Raw genomic sequence first — 12,607 nt, 5'->3', positions numbered from 1 at the left:
CCTCTTCGTTAGCAAACCTTGGATTTTGAAGAGCATTGCAAGCGTTTTTGTGTTACATACAGTATCTCTGTTGCTTCATTTAAAAAACCTCATCAAAACAACAAAGGGCAAACACAAACAAAAAATAAAGCCAAAACCCAAGTCACCCTAGACAATGAATCTTGCTGATTTCACTGTGCCTGACAATACCTGTGATCTTGATTTCAGAAATGAGCAAATTTCTTTGTAGGCACCATTTAGACCTCAGTGATTCTTTATGGATCTGATTTTTTTTTTACACTAAGTCATCTGTAAGTCAAGCTAACCCTTCAGAAAGTATGTATGGACATCTTCCTCTTCTTATTAATAACAGAGCTCCTTGTTAATGCATTTTTGTTTTAGGTGGGTTTGTTTTAGGCAGACTAGTTCTGACTGGCACTCAGGTCATGGGCTTGGGCAGTAAATGGGTGGTGTGACTAGGCCCCGAGGGGCAGCAGACAAACTGTGGAAACAATTAAAATTATATTATTTTGTTGTATGAGGCGCACCTAATAGTTTAAGAGCTTGTTTTGAATGCTGTTATTCTGTGCTTATTGATCCCCACCTTCCTACAGAACAAGCTCAAGTCAGGAATTCTAAGTGGTCATGGAGAGAGCACAGCTGTTGTGACAGGAGGCGCACATGTAACACCAAGTGCTGTTTGCCAGTGCTCTGCTTGCCCCTGAGGCAAGGACTACGGGTAAAGCATGGCCTGACAGTGTTCACCCTCCTTGGCCCTGTCCTGTGCAGCAGTGGGGACAGGGAGCACAACTCCACACACAGCTCTTTCAAAAAATGTTTAATTTTGTTAACTTAAATTTTTTGTGGCTAAACAAACCTTTGCTGTATTCAAACAATGTTCCATAGACAAAACACATGAATGCTGAATCCTTTCTTAATGGAGAAGGGAAGAGCCAGTCCATGGTTTTGCTCCATTTGACACTGTACATGTTCTGAGTATACAGTGCTTTACCACTGCCATTACGGCAGAAACAGCTACACACTGACCAGTCAATAAAGAATAATTTGGCTTTTTTAATGGATCTCTTGTTTAGAATCCAGAAGGCTTCTTTGAGTGCAAGTTCTGCTCATTTATCTTTGGGAAAGCCAAAACAGCACTATGCTCCTTCAAACATCGCTGCCCAGACATGGACAGGGAGGCAGCTATTCATTGCCCAGCCAGGAGAGGGTTCCCACAGTTAAAGTGACTTTAGCAAGTGTTCTGCGGCAGCTGAACACTCCTTGGCTCTGTTGAGTTTCTGCAAAAGCTAAATTTAGTTTATAACACTCATTTATATTCCATTGTAAAAGATGAAGATTTGAAAACTTGAAGAACTTGATTGCAATAGTGAGGTATACAAATGGGTGTAACCACCCCATTCTTGCACTCATTCAGGCCTTGTCTTGGGGCTGGGGAATTGGACACTGACCCAATTCTGCTCTATGGTTTTAATCATTAGAAAATCCTAACTATTGCGACCATCACAGACGGGGTTATTCAGACATCGTACTGGATGTACTGGCCGTGTTCTCTGGAGTAGGAGCAATGACTGCTTTTAAGTCCTGCAGCAGCTCAATCTTGTGATCCAGTCTTTTCCTGTTTTCCAGAAGTTCCTGGATTTTTTCTTCTGTTCCTATTATGAAAAAGGGATAAAAAGCTTTTGTTATTAAGGGATAAAAAATTTTATTAGTATACAAAACTGTTACTAATATAGAATCTGTTGCATATTTGTTAACATTGAACATGGAGAGGCTCCGAGTGGTTGGTTTAACCTACACTAAAACCTCTGCCTTTCTGCAGCAATGTCGGTAACCCACCACCCTGCACAGCTGGTGTCTTCACAAAGAGCTGGACTCTGTCTGCTGAGAGAGCCTGGCTGGTGTGTCAGAGAAAGCACAGAGCAGGAGTCACTGCCATCCCTATGCTGAAATCTGTAACAGAGCTTTTGAGATTAAATTTAAAACACCTCAGCATATGTAAAAATTAGTTTAGTTACTAACCCCATGTTAACTGGGATATGAGCTTTAACAGTTCTGTTTTCAGAACCCATTTGTGTGAGAACTCCTCCAACAATGGCTTATTTTAAATCTTTAAAGATACCATCTCTAAATTGCACTCCTAAAGCAAATTTACAAGCCTAATGGATTTTAGCCAACAACAAAATCAAACCTAGAAAGAGATGATTTGGACAACTGCATTCAACAGCTCGATTCTCAAAAACACAGTTCAATAGCATTTATTCTTCTGCTTCTGGCAAAATCATTATTGACAGTATCCTGATGGGATTAACCAAGTTGTTTACCTTATTTGCAAAGCCCTGCTTGACTGCATTTCTGCTTCCCTCTGCTGCTTCCATTTCCCTAATGTTAAAGATTAGTGAAGTCAGTGAGAGCTCAGTAAGGAACCTTGCCAGTATTCAGAAGCATTACCACAACCTTACAGTGTTAATTGCAAGTTTTAAATGAAGCACCTGCTTTGTTCAGTTAACAGGACACACAGAGGTGTGGGTGACCTCTGAGCAGCAAGGCTGGCTGTGAACAACAAACGACTTTCTCAGTGTGTGAGAATGTTGAGCGTTTGGATTCTAGTAAGAAGGAAAAGACATTTTGTACAAACTGAACGTATTTTTCCTCTTTTGGGGAAGAAAATGTTGAAGGATGTCTCCAAAGTTGCAATGAGTAGAGTGGAGAAATTCTCTCCAGATGTTTACCCTATGCCACTCGGAATGAGAGAGCCTTAACTGATTTGAAAGAAAAAAAAGAAAGCAAAGCACTTTGGCCCTTTGCTTCCCTGCTCCTTCTTCCTGTGTAGTCAGAAAGCACAGCAGCTGCTGTCTGTGGGTGGATGTGGAAGATGATGGACATGCACACATTTTTAAATACATTACCCAGAGTTGGGTGTGGGTGTTGAAAATGGGCAGCCAGAGCAGCCACTGGGAAATTCTGGTAGCATTCACTGAAGAGGGACCTGGTGCCCCAGCCTAGCTCTGACTGAAGAGAAGCAGATGCCCCTTCCTGCTGCAGCCAGGTGACATAGATTTGAAGAAGTTGGACATACACAAGTGGAACCAGGGAACAAAACCCTCTCAGAGAGCATTATTATTATCAGAAATAAACAAAACATCCCAGCTGATTAGAGCATGGTGCTAACAATGCCAAGGTTACGGGTTCAATCCCCATATGGGTCACTTAAGAATTGGACTCGGTGATCCTTGTGGGTCCCTTCCAACTTAGAGCACTCTGTGATCCTGTAATGATTCAGCATTTGGGAGCACTACAGATGGAACACACGCAGCTCAGACACATAGCTCAGTTTCTCCTGCCAAAAGGATGTGGCAGAAATAGAAGTAGTCCAGAGAAAGATGTCAGTGATGGGAATGAGTGGCCTACAGAAGCGCTTCCACAGGAAGGCAGAGAACAGATTTGGAACCTTCCACCTCATACAGGAAATGACCTGACAGGAAAGAAAATGTATTTCTGTAAAATCAGGAATGGCCTGAGGGATGTAGACCTGGAATGACTGCCCCAAGTGCTACAGGGCTCTCAGTGAAGGAACTGCACAAGTTTTTAAAATTAAGTATCATGGCCTTTGTCTCCACAACCTTTGTCTGAATTGCAGAATTTGCTGCTATGAACCCCCTGGAAAAAAATGCTGTCAAGGAGCTCAAAAGCTCCTGGCCGGATTGCTGACCAGCACAGAGGAGAGGGAAGCTGATGGTGGCATCCTGCCCAAGCGGGATGCACAACAGAACTGAAAGCAAAACTAAAAGAAGTTGGTTTTTCTTGGAGGAGAGGACAAGAACCTCCAACCTGGAAACTGCTGCTGAGGCTACAGCATATCCCCTGTGGAAGGTTTTACATGCAGTCAGGCTTGCAGTAAAGGTGCACACTGCAAAAGGACTGTGGATCCCTGCATATAAAAGGGATTTTAAAAAGCCCTTTCAACAGTTACAGTTCAGAGCAGCCTTGCTGTGCTGGCACCTAAGGCTTTGGAACGGGTTTTGCATGATGATCCAAGTAGCAAAAGATAAAATGCAAACAATTGAAGTTAAAGCATGGCAGACAACCCAAAACCATCAGCTTGAGACACAGTGTTTATACCAGTCCTACTTTATGTAGTCCTTGACTTAGTACATCACCACAGAGACTTGCTAGCTAGAGCTTACAAGAGATTACAACAACAGCAACAATAACCAAAAAAAGAAAAAAAAAAGCAGGTGGTGATTTGCTTCCCTCTCTCCAGTTTCACTTGTAATTAACATGGTTTTCATTCCTTTCTCACTGGTTTATTTTAAAAGCTCCTCTTGGATCAGTTTTGGAACCAACCTCATTATTGACCTTGAAATTAAAAGGTCTCAGAAAAGAAGATTGTGTGGTACAGGAAGAATTGAGCTGCTTGAGTTGTGCAGATTTGGAGAAGGAACAACTTGTACCCATGAGAATCACACGGTTGTGTGAACAGAGGTGCTAATATCAAGAGATTTTCCTGTAAGCTGAGAAGAGGATGAAATAATTGATGCAGCAGTGAAAGAAACAAGTGTGATCCAAGGTTGTGTCACTGAGGAATTCTGAGCAGAGATGTTTTAATGTCCTCAGATGAGGCACTGGTGGAACCTTGTGTCAGACAACTGCAACACTGGACTGTCCCAACTGCTGAAAAAGGAATTTAAATGCAAGAACAGGAGACTGAAGGGAGGAGCCTGGCTTTTTGAGTCAAGTGAAGGGGAAACAGCAAACATCATCTTCACATACTGAACTTCAACATTAGCTAATCCCTTTTCACTGGAATAAATTAAAGCAAAAGTTAGAACAACTGTTGGGAGAGGGAAATGGGAAGCATGAGACTTGCCCTGTCTGAAAAACAGCTTCAGCCTTGTTGCTTCAAACAGCTGAGAGTCCAAGCCCAGAGTTTCCTTCCATACCAGTGCTCCCAAGCAACCGTTCCTGCCTTTGTTTGCATTTCACTCTGAGCACTCTCATCTTGTTTTTCAAACCACAATTGCCCCCCAGTCCAGGTGAGTTCTGCTGGCCTTTGGCTGCTGTGTTTCACTGGAAAGCATTACTCTGACCAGCACCTGTCAGTCAGCAGTAGAGCTGTAATGCTGGCAGGCTGCTGAAGGAAGGGAGAAGGAACCCAAATAAGCTGCAGGAGAGGGGAGTTCCCCTGGGGTGGAGACCCTTTGGCCTTTTAAATCTGTGGAACTTTGAGTTTCTCCCTCCTTCAGGTCAGCCAGCCAAATCTGACATACTGTATTTCTAAAGATTCAGGTAGCCATGGCTTTTATTCAACTGTTTATATAACATTGAGAAAAAAGATCATTGGAATTTTCATTTTAAGTGATTGCTCTATCAAAATTCTCATTAGAATAACTTCAGTGCCAAATCCCAGACCAACTGCTCTTCTGACAGCTTTTCTGCACATACCTGAATGAATATTTGACAGTATATTTTCAAACAGTCCACAGTCAAACAGTGCCATCACTGTCTCTTCATACTCTGGAGAAAGAGATAATTTGAGGTAATACTACTGCGTAAAGGTTTGCAGAGCCTACATTAGAAGTACCACAAAACAGTAATTACTTATTTTCCATCGTACTGACTGCTTGAGGTTTTAACATGTCTTCTCACATAATCTATATTGAGAAAGAAGGATCAAGTTGTCAATTCTACTTTCTTTTTTTGTTTCATACAGAAAATTATTCCCTTTTTGGGTCTGCACCACATGAACAGTCCATTTACAGAAGAGCAATATACTTAAGTCATATTCCACTGCAGTGTGCCAGGACTGTGATGGCAGGGCTGACTGTACCAACTCCTCCTGACAGATCACGTGTGGGACTGAGCTATCCCTGTTTGATGTTAAGAAACATCCAAGAATGCCACCTCAGTTTCATACCTGAGGCTTCTGCTGAAGCAAAATACAAAACGCTCAGAGTTCAACTGACCATTAACACACAAGCTGCTCATGAAGGAAGACTTACCTAGCTGGGACATTTCACTTTCCATGCATATACTTCAGTTACTTTGCATAAAAAAGCATTCTTTATGCAAAGGTATTACTCCTAACTTTGTAAAACTGGGAGGACAATTGGAGAGCAAGGTTCAAAATTTTCTTTAACTGTGTTGTGGACAAAGCAACAACAGACTGGAATTCTTTAAAAACAAAGTATTTCATACAAGCTGATAAACTCATAGAAACCCCAGACACTAACAGCTGACAGTAGAGTTGTAACAAATCATCCAAAGCCTTAAAATGTACATACTTAGGGATTTTCACTCAGAAGAGAGTGCTGATATTAACAGACAGCTGGTCCCTCTGTGAAGCTGCAAGAGCAACACAGACTTATGACCTAAGTAAAACCTGGTTCTCTTCAGGACCTCTCTGTTCTCCAGTGCCTGGGAGAAAAGACTGGACTGAACCTCCCTAAGCTTATGCCAACGGGTAAAACGTGGCTTCAAAAATTCAAGTCAGAAGGTCTCACTAGAGATGCTAAGTTGGCAGCTCTTACATAATTTTGAGAAAGAAGTTCCTTGGAACTTTCATTTTAAGTGGTCATTGAAAAGGGAAGGTCATTCTCAACCCCCTGCGCAGCTGCAGAAATAAGACAGGACCGAGTTATTTAGCACCGCGGCTTCCTCGGGAAGGTGGCCCAGGGCCAAGTGCCTGGGATTCAGATCTGCACCTCTGCTCTGACAGCAGAGTCCCTGCCATGGGTCCCCCAGAAGTGTACCTGTTTCTGAAGTGTTGTCATCCATCAGTTTTTCCTGAGCCAGGTGAAGTGTGTCCAGCATTTCTTCAAATATGTCATCCAGAAGCCCAGCTTGTTTGCACTTCCTAACAAAGTCTATTCGAACTGTTAAAACACAAAAGCATTCTCATTCAGAAGTGATGTGTAAAGTGGGCTTTGCTCCCTCTCTTCAGAAACTAAAACTTTGGCCAAAGCCCTTCCTCCAGTTACAAATACTTTCGCAAATCTCTGGCTCTTCCAGCCACCCACACAGCCCTTTTCAGTGGGAACAAAAAAGTAGCCAGGCAAACATAAGCACTGTTCTGGGTGTATAATTCCCTAAGCTCTAGATTTGGCTTTGTTCATCAAAAGCAAACAGCTCTACAACTCTAAATGTGCCATTCCTAAAGCCTCATGATACCCCCTAGTGATTGGTCTTGTTTGCCTTTCCACCAATCCTTAGGACCACACCACGGACTGAGCTGGCTAAAGCACTAAAAACAGTGCAATAAATGAATCAGTATTAGATTTGGTAAAAATTGAGGCTACTTTTACTCCTAGTGATCCAGGCAACTCAACTTTTTTATTACAGCCCATTTTATATACCTACTTTTCCAGATTTGGATTGATAGGGAAATAACCCTTTATCTCAGAGCAGCAGGTCAGTGACAAGTTTTAGTAAGATCAATGCAATGGGCTGTTCAAAAGCAAAGACCTATTGGACAGCTCACGGAAGTCTGCCAGTTTCCATTAAAAACGATGTTACATTTTACTGGAGACATTTGTGAGGAAAGAAATGCCATCTCACTTACACGAGACCCTCTACGAGTATTTCAGGATTCTTTACAGGTTTCCTGTTCTTTACAGTGCTAGTGAAATTCAGAAAAAAGCACTGGGCAGCCACCTGCAGTATCATGCCCATACACTAAGCATATCCATAGCAGGGTGAATAAACACCACTAGCACATTCCAAAATTCCAAGTGCCATCAGAATCCCAACAAGCAATTGCAGCATGAGCTTCAGGGTAACACAAAAACTGCAGCACTGAAGGATAGGTCCTGTGATCCATCTCAATGTTGTAATACCATATTTATGCAGTAAAACACTGTATTGTGTTAAGCACCCTATGTACACCCAGGCTTCCAAAGGTAAGATGTGCTGGCACCTCCTCAGAGCACCTCCTCTGTTAACCCCTTCCAGGGTTCCCATTTTAGATTTAACAGTACTGATATGGAGGAGAGGCATCAGGCAGAGGCAGCCCTGTCTGCAGGAGACAGCTGAATGCAGCAGCCAGCCAGAGTGGGGCCATTCCCATCTGACATCACACAGGAAGTCTCACTCAGACAAACCACAGGCATTTGTTTGCTGCAGTTATTAAAGCCTGCACATCCTGCAAATCAGACTTCTGCTGCCGCACCAGAGCTTGGAGAGCCACTCGCCTCAGGAGAATCATGAAGATACATTTGCAGCACAGCATTTGCTACCAGCCATCTCTACGCTCTGCACTTTATATAACTGATCACAGTACCTCCTAGGTGCTCCATAAAGTTGTTACCAAATGTCCAAAACATCAGAATAAGGCTCCTTAACATTGAAGTAGTGTTAAAGAGGGCATCCTTTATTCAGGCCCGAGGTCCAGCAGGGGATATTCCTAACCTTACGTGGACACATGATTCTACATTAAGTGTGTTATTTATATACGCTCCCTACATGCCTATTACATATCTATTACTATAAATCCCACCCCATCAGTCCTTTGTTCCATCTATCACTGCATTCTTGAGCCAGACATCATCATCTTATCTTCCCACTGTCCTTGTGGGAGAAGCAGTGCTTGCATGCCTTGTTTCTCCGCTAAAAGTTTCACAGGCACAGTAAAAACTGAATTAACCCTTCTGGTATCAAAGCGTGTCTCACCTTTATGCCTGTTGTTTTTTCTTTTTAGTATTTGTAAATGGTTTTCTTCTGCTGTCTCTTCTGTACTCTGTAAGAAAATCAAAACAATATATTTTTACATCATGCTGACATTTACTGCCATTCTCATTATCACACTTCTGTCTTAGCAGAAAGATAAAAAGCAGTCCACATTTCTGTGAATACAGCTTCTCTGCATGGCTAACAATAGTCCTTTCCAGATATTCCATTTTGAAAATGGAAGCAAAAACTGCGTCAATGCAAAAACACTTTAAGAAAAGCCGAACACCTGGGACACCACCATCCTTAATCACTGCATTTGCAAATAGCAGAGAAGTTAACAAATGCCCACTGGGAACTTCCAGGGCAAATGATGTTTAATTCCCTAGACCTGATGTAATACTAGAAAGGATCTGGGAGTAAAGGGGGAGGGGTATTTTTGTTTTATTTTGGACAGGATGCAGCCATTCCCTCCTCTTCGTGTCATACCATAGCACTACAAACAATTGTGAAGCTGTCACAGAACTCCACCACTGTGAAAATGCATTGCTTACACAATGGTAAACAGTTTATACCACAGTGATAAATCCTGGAGCCCCTCAGCCTTTTATTTATACTGTATGTATTGATTTCTCAGATTGCTGCCATGGGAGAGCAGCAGAAACAGAACAATTCTGTGGGTAACTGCTCAAATGAATCTCAGTTACAATACCAGGACTATACTTGTAGTCACAGCTGAGAAATTCTGGGAAACAAATACCCTTCCCTTATGACAGTGCTACATAAAACCTGCAAAGATCATTCACATCCACTCACATGACTTCCCTTTAATCTCAAAACCTGGGAAAGGCAGATTTTTTTCCCCCAAGGAAAGCTGAATGCCAATTCTTCTAGAAAGGAGAAATCCCAAACCCTCCAAATGTCAAAGGGAATTCCCATGCATGCTTCTGTAGACCCAAAAGAATCATCTCAAAATATGAAATAATCCGTATTTACAGGTTTTCTAACAACAGCCTGTAAAACCACTGCCCCTGCAACCACCCGGATGTTTATCTGATAGCTCCAAACCCTTGGAAAGGCCACCTTCACCAGCAGAGCCAACAACTGCCTGATCTGCAATGAAAGTCTGCCACACTTAGCATGAGCACAGGCTCACAAACAAAGAAGTGAAGTTTAAAAAGCCAGGGGACTCATCAACAGCAGTTTTTTGTGGAAGCCATGTCAAGCCCTAAGCAAACCTGGTGGTATAATACTTCCAAAGAAAAGGAGCCCCAAAGGGAAACTCTTTCTGTTTGTGTCAAGATTACAGCCACTGAGCCAGCCTGGTTTGGAGGTTCCTACTGCATTTGTGCCGCATTACGCGAGGGCAGCGCTTGCTCTGCCTGCAGCGGCTCCAACTGCAGACAGGCTTGATTAGACTGAATGGCAAGATCCAAACAAGGCAGCTGTAGAGGACAAGTAAACTGCTTCTGTGAGGAAGGCCCTTTCTGAACAATTTCAGAATACTTTCATAAATAAGTCCTTTGCTGTAGCAGGTGTGGGTCCCCAGTTTTAGAACTACTGAAATTCAGAATTACCATTTCTTCTGTGATGGTGGGAGATGTCAATGTACGTCTTCTTTTCTTATTAGCTTTATCTAGGAATCAAGAAACAACAAAATAACAAAAGTGACAACCTCAGACTGACCATCACACAACATTCAAATTCCTTCTTTTCCCAAAAAGCTATAGAAGTGAGGCACTTTGGGTGGAAAGGCACGAGTATGTTTCAGCTTCCCCAAACACCTGACATTTCAGCAGAATTCATGTTATTTCCATTTAAGAAAATTACAAGCATGAACCAACCATTAGGAAAAAGTGCAAATCACTATAGCATTAGGATATCTCTTAACCTTTTAAACTCAGTAGATTTTTAATTGTGGTAGAGTGAACTTATTCCTCCTGGCAGCAGAACTACCTCCAGGCAGTAAAAACTGTTTGGCTTCTTTTCTGAACAATTCTCACTTATCTTAATACACCCTCGAAACTAAGACTGCGTAAAGAATTATTTTAGGTGTCTCAAAGACATACAAATGGCATTAGGTTTTTCATCAATATAAGGACCCTCCCAGAAAACCTCCAGAAGCCATTTGACTTGTCAGTTTATTATTATTTATGCTACAAAGTGTTTTTTGTGATGAGGTACGAGACCTCTGAAAAATTATCTGCTTTCACTGGGTCCATTCCATCAACATGCGCCACACTCTTGCCAACATCATAACCAGCAGCTTTTGGAAACAGCTACAGCATCACCGGCAGAGAAGGATAGCTCTGGCAAGGAGGACATGGCAGGACTAGAGGAAGGCAGAGAAGAGTTCAACCACCCACCAAAACCTGAATGTTTAAAGTACAGTGGGGTTATACCACCCCTTCCCTGTTTAATTCCAGAACCTTTGGTCAGCACTTACTAAGGCCTTTCCTGTTAGAAATCATCCTATTAAGAGGAATGAGGAGCCACTGTTGTACAAGGAGGCTGTGGAAACAAGTTTGCGCTTTGGACACTGCTGCCGTACATTTGCATTTTTCACGTCCTGAAAAGAAATCAGTCTCTCTCACTTCATCCAAAATAAACCCGTAAGAACTAATTTGGGGCAGTCTGGGAGCCACTGCTGTAGGTAGAAAGTGTTCCCTGCTGTCCAGCATGATATTTTTGACACATGATGGGATTTTCTGAGCTCTCCCTGATATTTGCTGTAAGGATGCCTTATACAAGATGAACACAGTCTGAAGAGCAGCCCAACTCCTGCCCTGCAGTGTTGGCTGCTCTCCTGCGTTTGTCAGCCTTTACTCTGTCCACATCCAACTTTTCCAGTTAAACAGAGGTTGGAGCATGTTTCCAAATCCAAGCTGCTCTCCCATCCTCGCTGCAGAGCTACAAGGAGAGTTCTTGGCCTCTAAGGCACGTTATCCCCCTCTCAATCACGCAGCAGAGCCCTGACATTTCAGCACAAGAATATTGTACAACCAGAATATTGAACCAAGAACAAGGGGATCTTCCTTGACCCCATTTTCTCCAAACTCCTGGGGAAAACAGGCCTGAAGAGGCAGCTCCTGCTCCCAACACAACCCAGCACTGGCTCAACCTGCCCTGGGGGAACAACTGTATCACTTAATCGGAGTTGGATCCTGGAAGCCAAACTACTATGTAGCCACAGCACTTCCATCCCAGCCTGTCTGTGTCCCTGCCCTGTGCGGAGCCGCAGCCACCTGCGGTGTCCCCTGCCTGCCCAGGCAGCCCAGGAGTGGGGCAGACAGAGCACCCGCCACCTCAGCCTCCTTGCCAGCTGATACCCCTGGCTATTCCGAGTGCCATGTGTGCGTCCAAGAGCTGCCAAGAAACGAGACATTTGGCTTGGGGAACTAAGCGTCTTTTACCCAACTCTCCCAGTTGCTCCCCACTTCCCAGGGTACAGCTACTCTCAGGAGGTGAGAGAAGCTCATTCTGGAGGCAGGGTAGACACTGCCAGCAGAATCCATTTACCCCTCATAAACAGAAGGTCTCTAAATTAAGTGCCTCTGAAAGAACTCCTCTAGCAGAAAACTCTCTTCTCAGGGAACATTTTATATGCAGCATTTGAAGACACAAAAACCATCCAGTATCTAAAGGGGGCTACAAGAAAGCCAGAAAGCACGTAGTGACAGAACAAGGGAGATGGCTTCAGACTGAAAAGACAGCAGGCTTAGGTTAGATATTAGGAAGAAATTCTTTACTGTGACGGTGGTGACGCTCTAGAACAGTTTGTCCAGAGATGTTATGGATGCCCCATCTCTGGAAATGTTCAAAGCCAGGTCAGATGGGGCTTTGAGAACCTGGTCTCGTGGAAGGTGTCCCTGCCCAGGGCAAGGAGACTGGAACTGGATCATCTTCAAAGTCCCTTCCAATCCAAACCATTCTGTGATTAAACCTC

General features: G+C 43.2%; 1 protein-coding gene across 1 annotated transcript in view; it reads right to left on the bottom strand.

Annotated features, from left to right (window-relative positions):
* Nucleotides 1–802: 802 nt before the first annotated feature.
* LOC121657881 (histone-lysine N-methyltransferase SETDB2-like) overlaps nt 803–12,607 on the bottom strand; it is a 49,448-nt gene continuing 37,643 nt past the window's right edge. The window contains exons 22-26 of the mRNA XM_042014066.1: nt 10,239–10,297; nt 8,665–8,731; nt 6,750–6,872; nt 5,443–5,514; nt 803–1,652 (exon numbers count right to left, since the gene is read on the bottom strand). Coding sequence (XP_041870000.1) covers nt 1,513–1,652; nt 5,443–5,514; nt 6,750–6,872; nt 8,665–8,731; nt 10,239–10,297 — 461 coding nt within the window. The 3' untranslated portion in view covers nt 803–1,512. The remainder of the gene's footprint in view (nt 1,653–5,442; nt 5,515–6,749; nt 6,873–8,664; nt 8,732–10,238; nt 10,298–12,607) is intronic.

This window comes from Corvus kubaryi, unplaced genomic scaffold (genome assembly GCF_017639235.1).
Source record: "Corvus kubaryi isolate FWS band 111438036 unplaced genomic scaffold, C.kubaryi_AGA036_p1.0 split1-65, whole genome shotgun sequence".
Taxonomy (NCBI): domain Eukaryota; kingdom Metazoa; phylum Chordata; class Aves; order Passeriformes; family Corvidae; genus Corvus; species Corvus kubaryi.
This window is presented reverse-complemented; position numbering and strand designations above follow the sequence as displayed.